We start from the raw sequence: 25412 nt of genomic DNA, 5'->3' as shown, positions 1-25412 counted from the left end.
GTCAAAATGCATCCCCCCAAAATATAAGTTTAAGTTCCAATCCCAGGTACCTGTGATTTGCAAGCTGGGTCTCTACAGATGTAATCAATTTAAGATGAAACCGTCACTGTAGGCCCTGATCCAATACGATTCATGTCCTTGAGGAGGAGAACAGACCCAGAGATACACACAGGGAGAGAATACAATGTGAAAACAGAGGCAGAGATTGAGTGATGTGTCTATAAGCCAAGGACCTGCTTGGTGGCAAGGATTACCAGCAACTGCCAGAAGCTGGAAGAAGGCAGGGAACAGATTCCTATCCCAGAGACTCCAGAAGGAACGAAACCTGCTGACATCTCGATTTTGGGCTTCTAGCCTCTCGAACTGTAAAAGAATAAATTTCCATTGTTTTAACCATCCAGTTTGTAGCATTTTGTTAGAGCACCTGTAAGAAGCTAATCTAGTAGTGGAATGGAAAGTTGTGGCCTATGGGAGCACAGGCTGAGGTCAGGGAGAGAGCAGATGAATCTGAGACAGTCGCTTGGGGCTGGGCTGGGAAGGGCCTAGAATATGACCTCAGGCAATGAGATGCCACAGAAGACAAATTGGCAAGGGACACGGTTCTATTTGGGGTTTAGAGAAGTATCTGAGAAACAGCTATTCTTGAGAGCTGACTTGTTTGAATCATTCTAGTTCTGATATCTCAAATTTATTCACTTTTTTCCTTTAAAACTGTTTCATTCCATTCCACACACAACTGTAAGGATTTGACTGACAAACACAAGTTTGTCATTAAAAACCATGCATTATCTTGCGCTACTACACCAGGCCGTTCTTAGACATAATCAGCTAATCTCAATCATCACAAATACCCCCACGAGATGGGCCTGTTATCCTCTACAAACCAGGGATAAAGAAAGATTCAGGAAGAAGGTCGGTGATTTGCACTTAGGGAAACAGCTTGCTAAAGTCTGAGGATTGGCCACCATGGGCACTGGCTGTACGGCCGATGGCAAATTACTCTCACCTACATCGGTGTATGTTTTCCCAGCTCTCGAGTTGGCATAATAGCTGCTACCTCTACAGTCGGGTCTGTCGTGATTACACAAAAGCTTTTCAGGCGCTGCGAACCGCGATACAACGCGGGGTCACAGTTCTCCGGGACCACGTGGCCCTGGGCGAGCCGACTCCCAGGCGAGCCCGCTCGCGGCTCAGAGGAGGCGGCCGCGCCGAGGCGCCCCTGCCGCCAGGGTGCGCTGTGACGACGTTCGCGCCGGCGGGCGGCCGCTCTAGCCGCCCGGGTAAGTCGCTGTCCTTACCTCCCGCGGGAGCCCGCGCCTGCGTGTCTGCGCCCGCTGGCCTGCGCTCCGTCGTGCAGCTGCCCACTGCCTTCTCGCCGCCCAGCATGGCCCTGTTGCACTCCGGCCGCGTCCTGTCTGGGGTCGCCGCCGCCTTCCACCCAGGCCTCGCTGGTGCGGCTTCTGCGAGAGCCAGGTAAGCCGGGGAGACGGACACGGAGCTGGGGACGACGGGCCTGCCCATCCGGGCTGCCGGCGCCCCAGGGCATCTAACCCCCCCAGCCCCCAAGCACAGGCACCATACACACACTTTCTCTGACACCCCCTCGGCTTCAGTGGGGGCTGATAATTGAGCGTCGGCGCCTCAAAGTGACCCTCGGGGTCTTACATCCCCATCCCTCCCCTCCCTTGTCCCCGGGACCGCAGGACAGCGTGCCAGCGCATTCCCCCGGGTTCGGAGTCTACGGCCCTCTACAGCACCCGGACTCCCATTCAGGGTTTGGGGGGTCACGAGACGCGGATTCGGCGCCGTGGGGGCGGGGGCCGGGGGGGTGGGGTGAGGTGGCGAGGGGAAGGCTCTCGCGGCTGCGGTGCCCGGCCGGCCTGGCGCCCATTGGCTGCGCCGCCGAGGCTGCCTTGCGCGGATTGGCTGCGGCGCGCAGGGCCGGGTGCCCTTGGTGCGCTGCCCTGGGGCGCGCGGCGGGGCTCACCTGTCGTGGCCTCCCTCGGGCAGGAGCGGGGTTGCAGGGCCGCGGCGTGCTTCTGGCCGTGGGCCGCGGGAAAGGAAGTACAGGGCAGGAAGGCCCCCGGGGCCCTGGCTTTCAGGCCCAGCTCTCGCTTCTGCATCCCCTGACCTTGGTGCGTGGCATCCTCCCTCCTTCCCCCTCCTCCGTGTTACCACCAGAGTCCCCGGTGACCCCTGGACCATGTGGCCTTCGCATGGAAAAGGTTCAAGGGGTAGTTCACCTCCTTTTTGTTTGGCTATAGGGAAGTCACCGCTCTTCCTCTCCGCCTCTCTGTGCTCTCATTTACTAAATATTTCGTCACAGTCTCTCAGAGCCAGGTGCTAGGCCAAATGATAGAGGCAGTGGTGAACAAGTGACGGGTGTCACTCAAGACATTTACAAATATGTAACTTCACACTGTGCTAAGTGTTGCAATAAGAAAGTATGGAGTTTAAAACGAATTAGTAATTCCTTCCTAGTGAAGACCCAAGCCAGGCGATTAAGTGACTCAAGAAGGCAGTTTGAGACTGTATGCTTAAGTACCACCTAATGAGGAGCCTAGTCTCCAGCCCACCACGGGCCAGATACTGATTACAAGGAGCAAAGCCTTGGCCTGTTCTGTGTGCCTTGATTGTATGCATGTCATCCTCAACCGGCAGAACAGTTTGTCCCTTACACAGCCTCACACTCTTGGCAGTACAGTTTTGCTTGGGCTTTCACACTTTGTCTATCCCTGATTTAGTTCCTCCTTGGCACTCTCTCAAGGTGTGCTCTCTAAGTCAGCCTACCTAGTGGACCAGAATTAGGGAGAAGAGAAAGGGGTGCCTAAAGTTATGGGCAAGAGAAAGTCTTGCAATATTGTAGTGGTCTTAAAAGTAATTATTGTTTTATAGATTTGGCTGGGTGGCCTAAAGCTTTACTTAAAGTGCTTGGTGCATATCCCTATGGGTGTGACCTTTTAGTCATTCTTTGAGTTTGAGTGGCTGACTCATTTTTCTTTTCAGTCTTTTCACAATGAGAATGTAAGTTCCATGAGAGCAGAAACCTTAATGACTTTGCTCACTACTGTAAAGTCTTAAAGTAGTTGAGCATCTGCAGCTGAGAAGATGCTTTCAGATTTAAGCAATGATACATGATTGGGTGATAGAGCCAGCTGCCATATTTGGCCATGACAGGTAACCCTTCCGACAACAAGGAAATGAGAACCTTCACTGCTGCCACTGTAGAAGTGATCTTGACCAAAGTATATTTTTTTAAGATTTTATTTATTTGTGAAAGACACAGAAGGAGAGAGACAGAGACATAGGCAGAGGGAGAAGCAGGCTCCATTCAGGAAGCCCGATGTGGGACTCAATCCCAGGACCCTGGGATCACGCCCTGAACCAAGGGAGACACTCCTCAACTGCTAAGCCACCCAAGCATCCTGATCTTTACCAAAATCTAAAGTTTATTTAAAGTAAACTCAACTAATTTAAATTTCTTTATTTTTTTAAACAGCCCATTTTTATACAATTCAATCTTGGCAGTCAGCATTCTGAAGAACTGAGGGTTAATCCTATAAAATACTTAATTGGTGTTGAGTCTTTTTTTTTTTTTAAGATTTATTCATGAGAGACATGGCGGGGGGGTGGGGGGGTGGGGGGGCAGAGACACAGGCAGAAAGAGAAGCAGGCCCCATGCAGGGAGCCCGATGTGGGAGTCGATCCTGGGACTCCAGGATCAGGCTCTGGGCTGAAGGCAGCGCTAAACTGCTGAGCCACCCAGGCTGCCTGGTGTTGAGTCATTTAAATGGAACTCTTAAGTTCAAATGTTTCATTTAGCTGTATTATTTGTTGTAAGATTTTATTTATTCATGAGAGAGAAGCAGAGACACAGGGAGAGGGAGAGGCAGGCTCCCTGCAGGGAGCCCAGTATGGGACTCCATCCCCAGACCCTGGGATCACACCCTGAACCAAAAGTAGACACTCAATCACTGAGCCACCCAGGCGCCCCCATTTAGCTGTACATTTTATTTTATTTTATTTTATTTTATTTTATTATTTTATTTTATTTTATTTTATTTTATTTTATTTTATTTAAGATTTATTTACTTATGATAGACATAGAGAGGCAGAGACACAAGAGGAGGGAGAAGCAGGCTCCATGCTGGGAGCCCGACATGGGACTCGATCCCGGGACTCCAGGATCGCGCCCTGAGCCAAAGGCAGGCGCTAAACCACTGAGCCACCTAGGGATCCCCATAGCTGCACGTTTTAAACAGAAAGCACTCAACATTTAACCTTTTCTGGTTGACCGTGCTGTGAAAACATAGTGACATGAAATCAGGCTTAGTCCCAGGTCAGTAAAGAAAGGGAAATATGCTAATGTATCTTGATTTATAATGATCTGTTCTTAATTATCCTGATTATTTTTTAGGGAAATAAGTGAAGGCATATCATGAGACCCTTTAGAAAGGCAGTGTGCAATAGTGGTATAATAGCCAGTAGTTAGAAGATCAAAATTGTAGTATCATCTTTGCCATTTTTAGCTCTGTGATCACGAGCAAATTAATTCACTTCTTTTCATATTTTAAAATAAGAATGTGAGGGAAAGCATTTTTTTTAAACTATAAAGCACCAGACAAGTTCCCAGAAAAAAATGCAAGGAATTAGAAAGGCTTATCTGAATAGTTTGTATCTAACATCTTTTCGTTTGCTAGTCAACATTGCTCAATGACTCCGGCTTTACACTTAAGTCCGAAGTACATTGGCAGGAGTCTGTTTGTAGGCCACAGGTTACCAGCATCATTTTTGTCACATCTTGTGTTCATCTATTACTATTCCATTTATTCATTTATTTATTTATTGTAAGATTTTATTTAGGGATGCCTGGGTGGCTCAGCGGCTTCGCATCTGCCTTCGGCTCAGGGCATGATCCTGGCTGGGATCGAATCCCACATCGGGCTTCCTGCATGGAGCCTGCTTCTCCTCTGTCTGTGCCTATGCCTCTCTCTGTGTGTCTCTCATAAATAAATAATTTTTTTTAAGATTTTATTTATTTATTCATGGCAGAGAGAGAGAGAGGCAGAGGGAGAAGCAGGCTCCATGCAGGGAACCCGACGTGGGACTCCATCCTGGGTCCCCAGGATCACACCCCAGGCTGAAGGCGGCGCTAAACCGCTGAGCCACCAGGGCTGCCCAATAAATAAAATATTTAAAAAAAAAAAAAAAGATTAGAAAAAAAAAGAGTGGTGCCTTCCGTCCTTGGGACAGCAGTCTTGTCATTGTTTTTTGTTTTGTTTTTGTTTTGTTTTAAATATTTATTTACTTATTCATGAGAGACATACAGAGGGAAGCAGAGACATACTCAGAGGGAAAAGCAGGCTCCATGCAGGAAGCCCGCTGTGAGACTCAATCCCCGGCCCCGGGATCACCCCTGAGCCAAAGGCAGATGCCCAACCACTAAACCACCCAGGCATTCCAAGTCTTGTCATTGTTGATTAAAGGCCTTAGAAACAGAGATATCTTTTTTATTTTATTTTTTTTAAGATTTTATTTATTCATGAAAGACTGAGAGAGGGAGGCAGAGACAGAGAAGCAGGTTCCCTGCAGAGTAGGAAGCTCGATATGGGACTTGATCCCAGGACACCGGGATCACATCCTGAGCCAAAGGCAGATGCTTAACCAACTGAGCTAACCAGGTGCCCAGAGATATCTTTTTTAAAATGATAATTGCTTACTGGAAGTTTTCTATATGTCCTTGACATTCAGAGTATTCTTTTCACTCATCAGTGGCAGGTGGCTACATGTTTTGAGAGTCTGAATTGTGGGTAGGAAATAAAGGAAGCTTTCTTCAGGCCCAGTTCAGCAATCACTTCAAGGTATCTCTTTCTTACTTTTGCTTAGAGACTGGAAAAACTAAGCAGCCTACAACAATGAAAAAAGAAGAGCGAGATAGTGAGTCCTGGCAATAGAGCTAGTAAGGGGGAAGAATGGTAATAATGTCTTATAAGATTGTAAAAAAACTAAGTAGAAGTAATTGAAAAGCAAGAAAGACCTGTATTTAGTCATAAAGTTATGACCATATGCTTCTTGAATTATCTACATATTTGCCTCACCAGACACCTTACTAGTGGCACTATAGTTATAAATGAAAACATACAAGTAATAACTTAGGAGTGTTGATACTAACATCAAGCACTCGCTCTGCTCCAGGCCCTGAGTGTTTTAGATTTAATAACTCCTTTCACTCCTAACTCTGGGAAACTCCTAACTCTGGGGAGGAGGGCGGGGGGTGGGGGTGAATGGGTGACGGGCACTGAGGGGGCACTTGATGGGATGAGCACTGGGTGGTATTCTGTATGTTGGCAAATTGAACACCAATAAAAAATAAATTTATTATAAAAAATAAAAAAATAACTCCTTTCATCCTTATAACATCTCTGTAGGAGAGGGACTCATGCCCTCATTTTTCAGATCAGGAAAGTTGAGACTTAGAAGTTGACTGGCTTGCCTGTGCTTCCTCCCCCAAGCTGGTATACAGCTGAGCTGTTATTTAAATCCATGCAGTTTGACATTATCTAAGGCAAGCTAATAAAAGAAATAAATGCCTGGGAAATCCAAAAATGGAATAATCTACCCTTCAATAACAGAATTAACTGTGTGTGACAATTACAGCTACTAATGCTGAGGTAGGGATCCCTGGGTGGCGCAGCGGTTTGGCGCCTGCCTTTGGCCCAGGGCGCGATCCTGGAGACTCAGGATCGAATCCCACGTCAGGCTCCCGGTGCATGGAGCCTGCTTCTCCCTCTGCCTATGTCTCTGCCTCTCTCTCTCTCTCTCTCTCTCTGTATGACTATCATAAATAAATAATAATAAAAAAAAGAAAGTTTAAATAATGCTGAGGTAGTTTTTAGCATGTCAGAAGAGCATAAATTTAACTCTAATGCTGTGCTGAGCTATCCAGTGTGCCTTATGGAGGAGTGAAGTGTACAAGTGCTGACTGGCCACTGACTAGTTCAACAAGGGAACCATTTTCGAGGAAAATCTAAATTCACTGAGCTTGTCAGCATGATAAGCAGAGAGAACTTTTACTGTGCTGTGCTAAAACGTTTGATTGCTTGAGATTGGATAAATGATTACTAAAAAAACTTGAGCTATTTCACCTAGGTAATTTGGATCCTTGCTTCCCAAGCTTCCACTTGTCACTGTAGAGTGCCCCCCACCCCCCCCACCCCCACCCCACCCCACCCCGCCACACACACGGTCTGTTTCACCTTTAGCCTTTATTCTTATGCCTCTGTTGGGAATGCCTTTTTCTTCCTGTCATCCTTAGCACTCACCTCATATGTCACCTCCTCTAGGAAGCCTCCTGAAGCTTTTCTTTCTTCCCCTCCCCCAGGTTATTAGGTCCTGTCCTCAGGCTCTGAAAAATAATATTCTGTGCTCTGAGCCTGTCCTTATCACTGTACATCACCCCCCACACACTCTAGCCTGCGTTGTTTAGGACTCCCTACGGGTCGTCCCACTGGGCTAATGTGGTAGGGAGGCGTGGTTTTACTCTACATTCCCAGCTTTTAGCAGATAGCACATTCTCAATAATTAATTTAGGAGATCATAAAGATTTGTTTTCCGTAATATTAAACTGTAAAAAGCTTTTTGCTTATTTGCCCTGAAGAAAAAGGGTAGAATAATCTTTTTTTGCAGAACAGTAATTTACCTTGAGGTAAAAAACCTCAGTTGATACATTAACTGCTGCCAAGAAACTGTTTATTGGAAACAAAGATGGTGCTTCTTCCGTGCCCTCTTAGAAGTCTCAAAGTAGTTCTAGGTGAAACATAACCTGAAAGTTTTCTGTTTGCTATATTTAGGATTCAATTTGGGAAGGCTAATTCAAAAAAATTGTTAGATATTTGATCACTTGATTAAGATAATATTGTGAGTGGTTGAGAATTAATCATTGTTTACCTATGAAAATGGAAAAACATTAAAATTAAACACAACATGACTTTAAAGCACTTTCATATGTGAGGAACTTTTGTTTTTGTTTTTTCTTTAGACGTAAGAGAGTCAACATAAAGCATAGAGAAGTATTGTGTTAACAAAGAATCTCTACTATCTAGGCGGATTACACAGAAGGTAAAAAAAAAATAACCTTTTGTGGGTTTTGTTTTGTTTTTAAAAACATTTTATTTATTTATTCATGAGAGACTCAGAGAGGCAGAGACACAGGCAGAGGGAGAAGCAGGCTCCATGCAGGGAGCTTGACATGGGACTCAATCCTGGGACTCGATCCCGGGATCCCAGGACTACTGAGCCACCCACGAATCCCCTAACCTTTTGTTTTATTTTTATTTTTTTAATTTTTATTTATTTATGATAGTCACAGAGAGAGAGAGAGAGAGGCAGAGACACAGGCAGAGGGAGAAGCAGGCCCCATGCACCGGGAGCCCGACGTGGGACTCTCCCAGGTCTCCAGGATCGCGCCCTGGGCCAAAGGCAGGCGCCAAACCGCTGCGCCACCCAGGGATCCCTAACCTTTTGTTTTAAAGGTACAGTCATTAGGGGCACCTGGGCGACTCGGATGGTTAAGCATATGCCTTCAGCTTAGATCGTGATCTTCAGATCCTGGGATAGAGCCCCCCAGCTCAATGGGGGCGAGGAGTCTGCTTCTTCACCTCCCTCTGTTTCTACCCCTGCTTGTGCTCATTCTCTGTCTCAAATGAATTAAAAAAATCTTTAAAGGTAAAGTCATTAATCACTAAACCAAGGAAGACGGCAAACATTTTTAATTTTTTTTTTCATTTATGATAGAGAGAGAGAAAGGCAGAGACATAGGCAGAGGGAGAAGCAGGCTCCATGCACCGGGAGCCCGACGTGGGATTCGATCCCGGGTCTCCAGGATCGCGCCCGGGGCCAAAGGCAGGCGCCAAACCGCTGCGCCACCCAGGGATCCCGGCAAACATTTTTAAAATGTTAACACATTTCATAGTTTCTTTTCAGACTAAATTCTAATGAATCAAGACAAACTTCATTTTCCAAGTTTTGTCCTTGTATGATCTTTCATATTGCAAGTATAACCTGTGTTTTATATATATATATAAATATACACACACACACTTGCATTTATACTAAGATTTATTAGTATTATATACTATAATATATATAGTATATATATACTATAATATACTATTATATATTATATTATTGCATTTATACTAATATTTATTGTATTTATACTAATATAAATGTGTTATATTAGTTTCAGGTGTACAATATAATGATCAGCAATTCTGTATGATAGGCAATCCTTACCAAGGTGTGTGTTTACTCTTGGGATGCCTGGGTGGCTCAGCAGTTGAGCATCTGCCTTTGGTTCAGGGCATGATCCCGGGGTCTGGAATTGAGTCCCACTTTGGGCTTCCCACAGGGAGCCTGCTTCTCCCTCTGCATATGTCTCGTGTGTCTCTGTGTGTGTGTCTCATGAATAAATAAATAAAATCTTTAAAAAAAAAAAAGTGTGTGTACTCTTACTCCTCTTCACCTGTTTCACTCATCATCCACCTCTTCCCATCTGGAAACCATCCATTCTCTGTATTTAAGAGTCTGGTTTTTTGTCTCTTTTTTTTCTTTGCTCATTTGTTTCTTTAAATTCCACATGGGAGTGAAATCTTACGGTATTTGTCTTTCTCTGACCTATTTCACTTAGCATTATACCCTCTAGATCCATCCATGTTGTTGCAAATGGTAAGATTTCATTCTTTTTTATGGCTGAGTAATATTCCATCGTATCACATCTTCTCTATCCATTCATCTATGGATAGATGACACTCGGGTTGCTTCCATATCTTGGCTATTGTAAATAATGTTGCAAACAACATATGGTGGCATATATCTTTTTGAATTATTTTTCTTGTTGCTTTCTTTGAGTAAATACCCAGTAGTGGAATTACTGGATATTATGGTTATTCTATTTTTAATCTTTTTTTTAACTTTTTTTTTTTTTTTTTTAAGTAATCTCAACACCCAGCATAGGGCTCAGACTCACAACCCTGAGGTCAAGAGTTGCATGCTCTACTGACTAAGCCAGCCAGGTGCCCTCTATTTTTAATTTGTTGAAAAACTGCCATACTCTTTCCTATAGTGGCTGCTATACCTTGCATTCCCACCAACAGTGCACGAGGGTTCCTTTTCTTCCACATCCTAGCCAATGCTTGTTTTTGGGTCTTTGATTTTAGCTATTCTGACAAATGTGAGGTAAAAATATGTCAGAATAATAATTAGCTGAACACAAATTTACATTTTTCATAATTTTAAACATTGTATAGGAATAATATTAGCTTATAGTATCAGTTAACCAATATAAGTTTAGGAAAAACAAAGCCACACAGAATAAAATGTATGCTTACATTATACTTACCATGAATAAATAAAAGACCTAGCTATTTTGATTAAATCCGTTAAACTAGGGATCCCTGGGTGGCGCAGCGGTTTAGCACCTGCCTTTGGTCCAGGGCGCGATCCTGGAGACACGGGATCGAATCCCACATCGGGCTCCCGGTGCATGGAGCCTGCTTCTCCCTCTGCCTGTGTCTCTGCCTCTCTCTCTCTCTCTCTCTCTCTCTCTCTCTCTCTCTCTCTCTGACTATCATAAATAAAAAAATAAAAAAAAATTTAAAAAAATCTGTTAAACTAGTCTCCAAGGTTTATATCACTGATGTGAACTTGAATTTTTTTTTTTTAAACATTTCTGAGTTTAAGAAAAAAAAAAAACTTTAGGGCAGCCCGGGTGGCTCAGCGGTTTAGCACCACCTTTAGCCCGGGGTGTGGTCCTGAAGACCCAGGGTCAAGTCCCACGTCAGGCTCCCTGCATGGAATGGAGCCTTCTTCTCCCTCTGCCTGTGTCTGTGTCTCTCATGAATAAGTTAAAAAAAAAAAAATCTCTTTTTTTCAAAAGAAAAAAACTTTAGCACATTTAAAGTACTAGAAATTCAATCTCTATAATACAACCAGAACAGAGCACCTTTTTTTTTTTTTTAAATGGAGCCCAACACAGGGCTTGAACTCAGGACCCTGAGAATAAAAGTCGGATGTTTACGATTTTTATGATCCCAATTTATCAGTACCCTACAGAGCTGGAAAACATTTCACATCAGACACTCAGAGGTAAACAAAACCTTTCTGAATTACACAGATTCTACAGTTCTTCGGGTCTATAACTTAAGTCACAGGCCAAGAATAAACAAAAACCTCACAGCTATGATATTAAAAAGAGCTGCAAAAGTCTTTTTTTAAAAGATGTTAAGTAATCTCTGCTCCCAACTTGGGGCTTGAACCCACAACCCCAAAATCAGGAGTCGTGTGCTCTGCTGATGAGCCAGCCAAGCACCCCGGAGCTGCAAAGTTCTTGATTTAAGCTTCAAATTAACAAAGTCGGGACATCTGGATGGCTCAGCAGTTGGGCATCTGCTTTGGCTCAGGGCATGATCCCAGGGTCCTGGGATCAAGTCTCACATCACGCTCCCTGCATGGAGCCTACGCCCTCTGCCTATGTCTCTGCCTCTCTCTGTGTCTTTCATGAATAAATAAATAAAATCTTAAAAACAAAACAAAAAAAAACAAAGTCAAACAAACCAGATTATGTGTAATTTCTCACCCAACAGAGAATAGATCTCTGCTACCCTTTTTCAGAGTTTACTGAATGGTCAGACCATAAAACCAGATTCACAATCATTGCTGCCAACGAAAAATAGCCAATTGGCCATCGGTAAACTGGAAACAAAGCCCCCAATCAGTAGCAGGTGGGGAACCAGAGAAAGTTATTTAAAGTTCTTTTGCCTCGGACTGCTCCCTGGAGCCTGCGGGTATGGAAGTGAGTGCCGTGCTTCCAGCCGGAAAAGCTTCTGAAGCCAGCAGGACGAATGTGGGGGTGGCACACAGCAAGTAAACCCTAACACTCGAGTGATGAATAGTCAGGGCTATCCTTCAGTATTCGTGTTGTCTGGACCCTGACCAATATCATCCATAACTTGGCTATTTATGTCTTTTTAATATATACAGTGAAAGGGACACCCTTTGACACCCCTGACCAAGGAAAGGTTTGGCTTTCCTTGATGGACTACAAGCTCCAATTTACCTCTTCCCTCAAATTTCTCAGCATCTCTCCTATTGTACTCTATCTCCTGGCCTACTTCTACACCAAGTATGATGCTGTTCACTTCCTCATCAACACAGCCTCATTGCTCAGCATACTGCTGCTTAAACTACCCCAGTTCCATGAGGCTTATCTCTTTGGCATCAACAAATACTGAGGGATGGGGCTGGGCATAATACTGGACCAAAGGGCTGTGACATCCTTTCCTTTTCCATATTGCCTTCTTGAAAGTTGAGAAATCGACAACCCTTCGTAACCTTTCTCTTCCAAAGGAAGAGAAGAGAATGGAAAATGGGGCCCGGTCCTAAGAGTGGTTTCTTTGAATCAGGAAAAGCAGGAAAGATACGAGCCAAATAATTGTCCCCCACAGCAGGAAGCCGTATTTAGGCAGCTGTATATTTTACTTATAATAAAGATAATTTTGGGAAGCACCTGGGTGGCTTAGTTAAGCATCCAAGCATCCAACTCTTGATTTTGGCTCAAGTCATGATCTCAGGGTCATGAGATCAAGCCCGATGTTGGGCTCAGTGGTGGGCATGGAGCCTACTTAAGATTCTCTCCCTCCACCACCACCCCCGCCTTCTTTCTCTAAAAAGAATGAAGATAATTTTTTCAAAAAAAAAAAAAAATATGTTGAGGCACCTGGGTAGCCCAGTGGTTGAGCATCTGCCTTTGGTTCAGGTCATGATCCCAGGGTCCGAGAATCAAGTCCTGCATCAGGGGAGACTCCCCACAGGGAGGCTGCTTCTCTCTCTGCCTATGTCTCTGCCTCTCTTTGTGTCTCTCATGAATAGATAAATAAAATCTTTAAAAAAATAAAGTCTGTTGCCTCTTGAGATTACCTCAGGGCACCAAGAAAGATGAGGTATACTTCCTAGCAACAAAGTTCACCTGGCCCAGGTGGATGACCCCCTAAGTCTGCTAAGGGATCATTTTTTTTAAGGGATAATTTTTTAAGGTAAAATCATGACTCGTATACATGTAGAATAACATCTAGTATTTTAGCTTAGTAGTAAGCATTTTAACTTAGTAACAACAGCATGTTATAACTAGTTCCTGTTGATTTTTAATTCCTAAATACCTCAAAATTCTGTCTTCCTCTATACCCCCTCCTGTCCTGTCCTGGTTTAGGCCCTCATCTCTATCTCTTTTGCCAAGTAATGAACCAGTGATCCTTCTGCATCTGCTCTTACCACTCTGCATTTAGTACCCTACTTTGCAACCAGATGGGCTCTAAAACTGCAAGGCTACTCGTGTCATTCCACTTAATCAACCTGCCCCCTCCCCTAAAAAAAACTTTAATGACTCTACATGTTCTCACTATATCCAAGATGGGACACAAGAACCTATGTTTTTAACAAGCTCTCCAAATGCTACCCTTTAATAAGTTTGAGAACAGGTTACAACCCAAATACCTTTGGGGAGCGAGAGGGTGTCACATAATATTCTTACAGTCGTCCTTCTTTTGGTCATCTCTTACCACTCTCAGTTTCTCACAGCCACATTATATGAAATAGTCTTTGGGAATTTGAGTCGGGTTTGGACTGCTTTGAAAGTCTATACATGCACCCTGTCCTCCCAGGGTGATTGGGGTATTTCCCTCCTGCTCCTCGTTGCACTTGCAAATATTTGGTCTCCCATACTCCTCTGTAAAGTGCTTTGAAATGGATTTTTGAAGGATCTGAGCTGTCTCTGGCCCTGGAAGTCTAACTACTGTATCTCACATCTTTTATTTCCCATTTCAGTTCCTGGTGGACCCATGTGGAAATGGGGCCCCCAGACCCCATCCTGGGAGTCACAGAAGCCTTTAAGAGAGACACTAACAGCAAAAAGATGAATCTGGGAGTTGGCGCCTATCGGGATGATAATGGAAAGCCTTATGTGCTCCCTAGTGTCCGGAAGGTGAGTTTGCCATCTGTCCCCTGCCTTCTTGGGAGAGATAAACTGAAGCTCCTGAAGAGTAGCAGAAAGAGTGCAGGGCTAGGAGTCCGGAGACCTGGGTTCTAGTCCTGGCATTAACTCCTTGAATCACTCAGGTCGTCTGGGCTATGGTCTCCTTAGCTCCAATAGTGACATATTGTAACTACGTGGTCTTTTTCAAGATTGAATTTATGTGATTATCTGTAAGCAGATACATCATCATGTTTAATCCTGAGGGTGCACAAAAGGACTGACAATTTAAACATTGCTTCTTGGTGGTAAGAATAGCCCTTTGTGGAGGAGGGTTACTGCCATTATTTTCCATTTCTCTCGTGTTGATTGCCTTAATAAGCTCTCCTACACAGGCATGCTCTGTCCTCTCTTCCTATTGAGCTATAGAGTAATACGCTTTATTTTTGTTGTATTTTTTTCAGTAGTCTTTCTGTTGGTTATCACTGTAACTTTAAATAATTAATCCCCTTAGAATGGTTTCCTTTCCATCTACACCACCTCTGTTGATATATGAATGCTTCTTTGTCATTTCCAAAAGTGAGGTAGCGATGCATCATTCTCCATACAGCAGAACTGGGCACAGTGAGTGAAAGTTACAAATAATACTTCCGGGTGGGATGCCTGGGTGGCTCAGCCCTGCCTTCAGCTCAGGGCATGATCCTGGGGTCCCGATATCAAGTCCTGTGTCGGACTCCCTACATGGAGCCTGCTTCTCCCTCTGCCTATGTCTCTGCCCCTCTCTCTCTCTCTCTCTCTCTGTGTATCTCTCATGAATAAATAAAATCTTAAAAAAAATACTTCTGGGTGAAGGTAAGGCACTCCATAATCTGAGCTTCACCACCCTGCAGCAGGTTGGCTCAGGCCCTCATGGCTCAGGCCACTGAAGTAATAGAAAATGAGCTGAATGAACCCCTGAAAGAAGAAATTTTAAGTGTATAGATTAAGGGTCATCTCTAGAACTCTCTGAATAGAAAAAAGGACTCAAGAAACAATCGTGATGAAAAAACCCATTTAAAATTGCTGGCTCCCGTGTCTCAAGTCATGCAGGAATTGTTCTGGTCTCAGTATCAAGTACTCGACAAGTATTAGCTATTTTACAAGCTGGAATACCACCACACACTGCTGTATGTTCCTTCATCAGGTCTTCACCCAACCGTAAGAGTCATAGCAACAGTTTGTTCTCCCATTCAACAGGTGAAGAAACTGAAGCTCAGGAAGGTTACTGATTTGCTCAGGGTCACATAGCTAATAAGGGACAGCACACCTATCTCCAAAGCATTAAGAGATGTGGCTGTTACTAGTAACTCTTTGAAATTCTTAGACTAGCATATATCTTGAAATACTTCTTTTCTATGTATTTAGTTTGATTTTATTATATCTTTAAAGCATTGCTCATAAACTTTGTTCTTGTGCATTTGAAGAATGCCATTTTATGTTTCATATCAACCAAGAGAACATTGCGTACTCATCCATATAAAACCTAGTTGTAGGGATCCCTGGGTGGCGCAGCGGTTTGGCGCCTGCCTTTGGCCCAGGGCGCGATTCTGGAGACCCCGGATCGAGTCCCACGTCGGGCTCCCGGTGCATGGAGCCTGCTTCTCCCTCTGCCTATGTCTCTGCCTCTCTCTCTCTCTCTCTGTGTGACTATCATAAAATAAATAAAAATTTAAAAAAAAAAAAAAAAAAAAAAAAAAAACCTAGTTGTAAAAGAAAAAATATTACTTTAAAAATTACAAATATTTCTATTCTACAATATAAAATAGTAAGTATTTTACTTTATATATTTTTTTTGGTATGTGTTTTCAAGTTTTTATTTAAATTCCATTTAGTTAACATACAATGTTATATTAGTTTCAGGTGTACTATGTATCCTTTTTCTTGGACAGTATTTCCAGATAAAAACAAGGCTTTACTTCCTTTATATTTAATATATAAATTGAATTTATAAAACATTAAATATCAATCAGAGTAATTGCATGTAAGGAGAAGAAACTAAGAGGATACCTTTCTCACCTCTAGGCAGAGGCCCAGATTGCTGCAAAAAATTTGGACAAAGAATACCTGCCCATTGCTGGACTTGCTGAATTTTGTAAGGCATCTGCAGAACTAGCTCTGGGTGAGAACAATGAAGTGTTGAAAAGTAGCCGGGTAAGCAGAGCAGACTCTGGTATCATGTAGTCTGTTTTTAAATTTTAAATTTAACAGTTTAACAAATTTGAAATAATTTAAATAAATAAATACAGATATCACTTTGTGATGATTGTTTTGAGGTGACCACACTACTGCTAATATCTCTTCTTTAGGAAGTAAGATGGCATTTATTAAATCAAAGATTTCATATAACCAATTCCAAAAATATAGCAGTAATCCTGAAATGGAAGAATAATTTGACTGAAGAGTTGACATTGATTGCTCTGTGTGTGCTTATGCTCATTTTACACTGAATATGTTTTAGAAATGCCAGACTATGCCCAATTTTAGGCCAATAATTAGCTGCTACCCTAATGTTCTCAGCTTGCAGCTTAGATGGAAGAAGCACACAGGCAGGGCTCTGGGGGACAAGACCAGTCTGGCACTGCTCTGCTGCCCTTTCACAGCCAGTTTGGACATTAAGAGAGAGCAGACCATGCTTCCTTCTTGCTGCCTCCCTCTTCTCCGGTCCAGAGAGCATCATGCAGCAGTGAGGGGGGAAACACAAGTGTCTCCTAGCATCAGCTCCTATCTCCCTGGGGACCCTCTTATTGTAGAAGAAAGATGTCCCTAAAGGTCACTGAACATAGACTTCTTATAAACAGATTACATAAATTTTGCTTAATCTGTATCTATCTAGCTAAAATAACATCAGCTTGTTCCAGAAGTTGCTGTGCCTTTGTGAATTATTAGTATTATCAGATCCACAGTTAAATTTGTTTTAAGATTTTATTTTTTAAATAATCTCTTCAACCAGTGTGGGGCTCAAACTCACAACCCTTAAATCAAGAGTCCCATGCTCCACCAGCGAGCCAGCCAGTTGCCCCCACAATTGGGTTTTTATTTCTGTCACGGCAAAGTTTGTAGAGACAAATTTTGTTTGGTAAAGAGTTTGTTAGGTTTTCCATTTCTTCTCCTGCCCCTGGAATATTTTAATATAGTGACTGTTCTTAGTGTCTTTTTTTCTCTGTGTAAATCAGCCTTTTCTCATGGGTGATCATTCCTCATATAATACAGTATGATACTGATAATAAGCCATGAGGAGTTAGCTTCTCCATCAGCAAGGGTGTTGGCAACTAAAGAGATGGTTTGAGGACTCACTGCGAGAGTCGGTCTATCTCTTAGGAAATGGGGAAATGAAACAATAGTGCCATTCTCGCTCATTTCCAAATACAATTTGGAACATTGTCTTCAGATTCTGAAGAAGGAAGGGGACTGACTGTACAGAACAGTGCCTCTGTGGGCCTGGCCTCGGTTCTGTTCGTTGTGGGCCTGTAGAGAGTGCCCCATGTTACTGACCATGCTGTCTCTCCTTCAGTATGTCACCGTGCAGACCATTTCTGGAACAGGGGCATTGAGGATTGGAGCCAGTTTTCTGGTGAGTCTGGAAATTCCTTTAGGAGAAAGATGTAAGACAGTCCGGAAGTTGAGGATGATGGGGTTTCCTATTGCATGTGTGTTTGCTGCCTTCTTTCCACAAAGTTGGAAAAATGGATAAATGGAGTCTGATAAATGGAATCAGGCTAAGAAGAGTGAAAGTTCTTAGAAGAAATTAAAAGGAAGATAGAATAATAATAAATATAATTTGTTAAGCACATCTGTTACTACCAGCTTTTATTTTAACTCATTTAATCTTTGTGAAGGAGGTGAACCTCCCACCATTTGACAAATGAAGAGAGGGCCAGACAGGTAGGTCCTTGGCTACACAGTGAATTTACTTGTCAGAGCCTGGATTCCAACTCACAGTGCTGCTGCTGAGTCATTACTATCTCTCACTCAGAGATAAGCTGAGTTTCAGTAAAGAAAATGTCTTCTTGGGATCCCTGGGTGGCTCAGCGGTTTAGCGCCTGCCTTCAGCCCAGGGCGTGATCCTGGGGTCCCGGGATTGAGTCCCACATCGGACTCCATGCGTGGAGCTTGCTTTTCCCTCTGCCTGTGTCTCTGCCCCTCTCTCTCTGTCTCTTATGAAAAAATAAAATCTTAAAAAAAAAAGAAAATGTCTTCTTCAATAAAATACATCAACTCTTTCTTTTTCCTCTTCTTCACTTTTCCATTCCGCCTCATCCCACTTTTTAGCAAAGATTTTTTAAGTTCAGCCAAGATGTCTTTCTGCCCAAACCATCCTGGGGAAACCATACACCAATCTTCAGGGACGCTGGCATGCAGCTACATGGTTATCGATATTATGACCCCAAGACGTGCGGCTTTGATTTCACAGGCGCTGTAGAGGACATTTCGGTAAGTGTGACTTCCAGGGCAAGAGGGGTGAAGGAACTGGAACAAACCTCCTTGCAGAGATTTGATGTTTCACAGCTGAGTCTCAATAGCTGACTTAAAATACTGAGGATCAACTAATTCCCAGATCTCAGATTATCTGTTATTGATCAAAAATAGTGACCCTGTGACACTTTAGGTAAATTATCTCCTTCAGAGCTGCAAAGTTATCTGTTGGCTGTCTCTTTAGAAAATGCCACAGCAAAGTGTTCTTCTCCTGCATGCCTGTGCCCACAATCCCACGGGAGTAGACCCCCGCCCTGAACAGTGGAAGGAAATAGCAACAGTGGTGAAGGTAAGGAAACTTCTCTCTTTGGTAACTGGCCTTATGAGATGCTTAACTGGGCAAAGTCTGAACAGTGAGAATTAGTTACCCTTGAGCCCACATTGTTGTCAGGAAAAAACTTATTTGCATAATTAACAGTTCCTTTTTTTTTTTTTTTTAAGATTTTTATTTATTTGAGGAAGAGAGGGAGTGTACATGTAAGTGGGGGGAGGGGGCAGAAGGAGGGAAAGAATCTCAACCAGACTCTGCTGAGCACAGAGCCCAATACAGGGCTCCATCCCACAACCCCAAGATCACAACCTGAGTGAAATCAAGAGTCAGCCACTTAATCGACTGAGCCACCCAGGCGCCCTGCATAATTCATAGTTCTTAACTGATGACACATGAACAGCTTGAAAGTAATTTTTGTTCCTCAGTCTGGATGTAGGGAATTCTGATCAATTCTGTGGTTGGTTAGCCTGTACAGTGGGCATCCACTGGTCCCAGGATGTCTGTTATTAGCACCTACGTTTGCCCTGGTCAGCGTTACTTATTCGTCCTTTATATACTTTGTCATGTCTCCTATCCTTGCCTGTTTTCTCAGCATGACCATTATCATTCAGAGGACCAGCTGTCAGAGAAGGCACTAGTCAAAGTTTTAAGGGAGGAGGGGCACCTGGTGGCTCAGTTTGTAGAGCATGGAACTTACGATCTTAGGGTTAGGAGTTCAAGTGCCACATTGGAGGGAGAGTTTACTTAAAAAATTCCAGAGAAGGAAAATATTCCTGTTGCCTTGTGTCCCCATTTTCACTTCTTTTGGTTTCCCTTAATATTCTGTCAAACCTGGAGTACAAACAGAATTAAACAGAGGAAAATAAAAAGAGAGCATTCAGAGAGCACTCTGGAGATGAGATGGTTCCCATGAGTCCTGGGTGTAAGATGAGGCTGCCAAAGTTACATTAGGCTGATGCTGGTCCTGTGTTGACTGGACCAGAGTAATTACCCAAATTCCTATGAGCCTGAAAATAGCTTCCCAATTGATCAAGCAGCTTTCTGGGAAGATTGCAATTAAGAGTATCTTCTCTTAATGTCTTCGTGAGGGGCCATATCCACCAAAGTAAAAATCTGTATGATGATGTCTTAACTCAGGGAAAATTAAACATCTCCAAATGCCACTGGGGCGAAAAAATTGAGTTAACTATGTGAGGTACACATGGTCCCAATAAGCATGTGGACATCTTGAGAGGGACTCCCTAAAGCTTTGCTCTTCTCTTTTCTTTCCCAGAAAAATAATCTCTTTGCATTCTTTGACATGGCCTACCAAGGCTTTGCCAGTGGTGATGGTAACAAGGATGCCTGGGCTGTACGCCACTTCATCGAACAAGGCATTAATGTTTGTCTCTGCCAATCCTATGCCAAGAACATGGGCTTATACGGTAAGCTAAGGGACCCACCCAGTGCATGAGATGTGTGTCCTGATGAGATTGAAGAAGTGCTGGAAGAGGATGCCACAGAGATACAATTTGGGGGCTGGGGTGTCTGTGTGTCTGTCCACACGCACATGTGTATGTGTGTTACACAGAGAAAAAAGATGACATGGATTTTACTGATCTTAGTCACATCATCTTTCGTGTCCCTGAATTCTTCCAGCAGAGAAAACTAATGACTGCTTCTCTAAACAAAAAGTGACTGCTCCACGAGCCAAGAAGATGGATATAATAAAAAGAGACTTTTGAGTACTCAACCTTCCTGTTGTCTCTAGGTTCACCATACTGGTTGTTGAAACCTTTTTATTTATAACATATTTTTATGGCACTTCTGATGGAAGCATAAAATCTAGCAAATTGAATCGTGATTTGCTTTAGCATGTTAGATTGGAAAACTAGAAGATCTATTTGTGTCTTTTCAGGTGAGCGTGTAGGAGCCTTCACTGTGGTCTGCAAGGATGCTGATGAAGCTAAAAGGGTGGAGTCACAGTTGAAGATCTTGATCCGTCCCATGTATTCCAACCCTCCAATCAATGGGGCCCGAATTGCCTCAACCATCCTGACCAGCCCTGACCTGCGAAAACAATGGTAAAAGCACATTGCCACTCCCCAGCCATCTGCCTTTCCTGCCACTGATCTTTCAGATCTTGTTTATAATCAGCAAGGAGTGCCATAAAATATCACACAGCTTCTACATGTGGAAGGGGAAGAGAGGAGAGAGGAGTGTGCATTTTGTTAGCCCTTTCAAATAAATACATTGGAGACAAACGTAATTCAGAAACAGCAGGGTTTTTTATTCCATCATCTCCACGTTAGGTAAAATCTGCCCTCTCCTCAACCGAAGTTCAAATTGAAGTGCCTTACATGGAAAACTTTTTTAAGGACATCATATCTTGGGACGCCTGGATGGCTCAGTGGTTGAGTTTCTGCCTTTGGCTCAGGGTGTGATCCTGAAGTCCTGGGGTCAAGTCCCGCATCGGGCTTCCTGCATGGAAGCTTCCTGCTTCTCCCTCTGCCTGTGTCTCTGCCTCTATATCTCTCTGTCTCTCATGAATAAATAAATAAAACAAAAAAGAACATGATATCTTGGGGTTTTATTAGGCTTACTGTCTGAATCTCTTGGCATCTGTGCTTGCTCTTAGCTACTCAGTCTCTTGTAGTCCACATAAAACAGATATTTTGTATCATGACCCTGAACACACATTACCTATAAAACATACATGTAACTGAAACGTTTGTCAAAAACTCAATACTTGGGCTTCATGTATTATATTCTAATGTTTTCTAAATGCCAGTTGCATCCAACTACCTTGAATATATGAGATATGAATGGGTGGTGCCACATAATTTAGAAAACTTTACATTTGATCAGAGGTTGGCAAACTGTTCTTGGGTCATATCTAGTCTGTCCTCTATTACAAAGTTTTGTTGGCACACAGCTACACCCATTTTTGATGAATTATGTATGGCTGCTTATGTGCCATAGAGCAGAGTTTAGTAATTGTGACAGAGAGCAAATAGCCCACAAGACCTAACACATTTATAATTTAGCCTTTTATAAAAAATTTGCTAAGGGGATGCCTGTGTGGCTCAGTGGTGGAGTGTCTGCCTTCAGCTCAGGTCGAGATACTAGGGTCCTGGGATTGAGTCCCGCATTGGGCTCCCCAAAGGGAGCCTGCTTCTCCCTCTACCTAGGTCTCTGCTTCTCTCTCATGAATAAATGAATAAAATCTTTTTTAAAAAAGGGGGTACCTGGGTGGCTCAGGGCATGACCCCGAGGTCCTGAGATCAAGTCCCACATCAGGCTCCTGCAGGGAGCCTACTTCTCCCACTGCCTGTGTCTCTGCCTCTCTCTGTCTCTCATGAATAAACAAAATCTTAAAAAAAAAAAAATTGGGTCATTCATTCCTTTTTTTTTTTTTTTTTTTTAAGATCTATTCGTTTATTTGGGAGAGAGAGAAAGCAGAGGGTGGGTGGCGTAGGAACAGAGAGAATCCGAAGCAGGCTCCATGCTGAACACAGAGCCCAATACAGGGCTCAATCCTACAACCCCGAGATCATGACGTAAGCCAAAATGAAGAGTCGGATATTTGACCAACTGAGCCACCCAGGTACCCCTCATCTTTCTTTTTTTTTTTTCCCCCATCTTTCTTAGTAACTCTGTTCTATTAGTCATTTTAGCTGCCTGATCAAAGTAGTGTTCTGATAGAGCACAGTGCTGTAAAATAGCTTTTTATTTCCTGAACCAGTGACAGCATTTGACTTAGGCTAGGACAAAGAATTAAAGCATACTAGAGGAATCCTCAAGGAAGGTAAAATTGCTGTGAACTGCGGCTTATCTGTCAGTGCTTGTCCAGAATTGAGCTGCATCCCAGGGTTTTTTGTTTTTGTTTTTTTTCTTTTGCAGGTTGCAGGAAGTAAAAGGCATGGCCGACCGCATCATTAGCATGCGTACTCAGCTGGTCTCCAACCTCAAGAAGGAGGGCTCCTCCCACAATTGGCAGCACATCACTGACCAGATTGGCATGTTTTGTTTCACAGGACTAAAGCCTGAACAGGTTAGTGGGCTCTGTTTTCTTCTCAGCTAAACAATTGATCAGTCCTGGCAAATTAGAATTCCTCATAGATCACCCACCTGTTCAGGTTACACTTAAAACAGGCATTTTGCAGCCCTCTTAAGTAAAAGAAGAGTGTAGCATTCATTTTCTTTATTTTTATTTTTGTTTTTTAAAGATTTTATTTATTCATGAGAGACACAGACAGAGACATAGGCAGAGGGAGAAGCAGGCTTATCACAGGGAGCCCAATGCAGGACTCAATCCCAGGACCCCAGGATAATGCCCTGAGCCAAAGGCAGATGCTCAAACACTAAGCCACCCAGGTGTCCCTCATTTTGTTATTAGTCATTCACCTCTGTATCTCCCATGACGCTGCAAACCACTGTTGAGCAGAGTGTGTTTTGGTCATTTTTGTGACCCTTGCTTCTCCTCTGAAGTGATATCAGAGCAAGCAAGAGCCTGAATATTGATAGACAAAGCTGTTCCATAGCTGGATTCTGGAACTATTGTTTCTAGAAATGCTGGACGGAATGTTTTTTTCACCTATTCACACCTCAGAATTTCTCATCCTACTTTAAAATAGTTTTTTCTGGGACGCCTGGGTGGCTCAGTGGTTGAGCATCTCCCTGCATGGAGTCTGCTTCTTCCTCTGCCTGTGTCTCTGCCTCTCTCTCTATGTCTCTCATGAATAAATAAAAAATCTTTGAAAAAAAAATAAAATAGTTTTTCTTCCTTCTCTCAACACTAGCCCACCAAATTCTGGGAACAGGGTTTAAGCAAGGAAATTATTTCTGTTATTTTCCTGTTTTACTGCACCAGGCTAGGCAAATCCCCCTGCCTCAAACGTGCTCTTGTACTCGTCTCCCTGCAGGTGGAGAGGCTGACCAAGGAGTTCTCCATCTACATGACAAAGGATGGCCGCATCTCTGTGGCAGGGGTCACCTCAGGCAATGTGGGCTACCTTGCCCATGCCATTCACCAGGTTACCAAGTAATTTCCCTGGTGAGAGGGAACAGAGACAACCTTCCTGCCTACAACCTCTGCTGTTGTGAGACTCACATGGAGGGAGAAGAAGGGTGGATGGTGGCAATCAGGTCTTTTCTTTCAACTACAGTAGTTAACACTCAACCACTGAATGTGTTTTGCAGAAAAGAAGGTGTAGTGAAATAGGGCAGAGGCACCTGTGGTGGGTGTCTGAAACTCTGGGGCTCAAAACCAAACTCCTGCCCCTCCTTTAACTCCAGCTGTTCCAAAAGAGTTTACATGTACAAGAAAGACATAGCCCAAAAAATTCTGTTGATCATACCATTGCAATATTTCAGAAGCTTTAACTGCAGCCCCTTACCAGCGGTATTGGAGCACCTCTGTAGATCTAGTATGAGAATAGCACCTACAAAGTGTTGTGAGCAGAGCCCGTTCTAACATCAGCAGGCAGCCTCGTGTTTGTCATCCTATGAGCAAGCTTATCAACAGACTTCATTACAGAAATCATGTTTCATGAAAACTAGCAGGTCTGCTGCCACTGCAGTGAGGAAAATAAAAGATGCTATTTCCTGTCTTATTTGGGGGAGTGGAAATAAGGTTCTTTTTTTTTTTTTCTTCAGTACTTTAGGGCATTTTAAGTTCTGTTCTTTTCCTTAGGCACAGAGATCTATAACTAGCCTAGATTTTCATCCTGTTCTACTGTTTGATTGGCCACCTGCCCTATGCTATAGAGTTTACTTACTTGAAGAACTAAGAATATAATTTACTGCTCATCCCATACCCTCACCTTTCTCATCAAAGAATAGCAGAGAGTAGGTAATAGCACTTAGATCAGCATCCTCTTCAATGATTGATTGTCTCCTGGTCGGAATGTTGCCTCTGCCTGGTTGGACCTCTTCGTTCAGTACTGTTATGCGGTCTCGCATTTCACATCATGAGTGGGCAATGCAGGGCAAAACTAGGAAAGCAGATATCTGGGCTTTGGTTTTAACCTTTGTGTGCTGCCAGCTGGACTCAGGCTTCACCTTTTGGAAAGATAACCACCATCTGCTCCAATCATGTAGACTTCTTGCAGCCTGGTTTCTCTGTGAAAATAAAGTTACTGTAGACCCCACCACTGTCTACTCTGTTACGTTTTTCTTTTAATGGGGGAATGGGTAGGAGTGGCCAATTGTCCCAGAAATCTGCAGTCTATTCAGCTGCCCGTAAGCCAGTAGGTGTGTGACTGTTCCGAATGTAAACCAAAGCCATGGCTTTCTGTTTGTCTTGCCATTCAGCTTGTCCAGTCCAACGATGTTGAAAATGTGGGTATGATCCTTTGCACTGTGGGGTCAAATGAAATACTGTGAAGAAACCTGTAGATAGAGCAGCAGTGAGGAAATGGAGGGGCAGTGGCAACTTTAGGTGTCTACAAGAGCCAAGTAGGTAATACAAGCAAACAGTGAATGTATGAATGTAAAGTAGAAAGTGATGTGAAATAGGAGATCATGCCTGGTGCATAGCCTTCATCCCTTGGTGTTGCAGGGCAGTAGGGAAGTGACAGCACTGAAAGAAAATGTTCAGGACTGCAGGTCTTAAGGTCTTTAAAT

At 43.3% G+C, this 25412-nt stretch overlaps 1 protein-coding gene and 1 pseudogene across 1 annotated transcript; both read left to right on the top strand.

Moving 5' to 3' along the window:
- Positions 1 to 1298: 1298 nt before the first annotated feature.
- On the top strand, positions 1299 to 24937 carry GOT2 (glutamic-oxaloacetic transaminase 2). The gene is made up of 10 exons (XM_055332557.1): positions 1299 to 1473; positions 13879 to 14035; positions 16085 to 16213; positions 17574 to 17633; positions 18332 to 18493; positions 18720 to 18824; positions 20080 to 20230; positions 20704 to 20869; positions 22689 to 22839; positions 23711 to 24937. Exons 1-10 carry the CDS (start codon positions 1385 to 1387, stop codon positions 23831 to 23833), a joined length of 1293 nt encoding a protein of 430 aa, XP_055188532.1. The 5' UTR covers positions 1299 to 1384; the 3' UTR covers positions 23834 to 24937.
- On the top strand, positions 11846 to 12290 carry LOC129513542 (ORM1-like protein 2; annotated as a pseudogene).
- Positions 24938 to 25412: the final 475 nt, after the last annotated feature.

Source organism: Nyctereutes procyonoides, unplaced genomic scaffold, assembly GCF_905146905.1.
Source record: "Nyctereutes procyonoides isolate TBG_1078 unplaced genomic scaffold, NYPRO_anot_genome, whole genome shotgun sequence".
Taxonomy (NCBI): Eukaryota; Metazoa; Chordata; class Mammalia; order Carnivora; family Canidae; genus Nyctereutes; species Nyctereutes procyonoides.
Note: the sequence above shows the minus strand (reverse complement) of the source record. Positions and strands in the feature narration are given on the sequence as shown.

Excerpts from the sequence above, each read along its gene's own strand:
- GOT2 (XM_055332557.1), top strand. The coding sequence starts at position 1,385 with ATGGCCCTGTTGCACTCCGGCCGCGTCCTGTCTGGGGTCGCCGCCGCC. Across the intron at positions 20,870-22,688 it reads CCTGACCTGCGAAAACAATG|GTTGCAGGAAGTAAAAGGCA; the intron begins GTAAAAGCACAT and ends TTTCTTTTGCAG. Across the intron at positions 22,840-23,710 it reads CAGGACTAAAGCCTGAACAG|GTGGAGAGGCTGACCAAGGA; the intron begins GTTAGTGGGCTC and ends GTCTCCCTGCAG.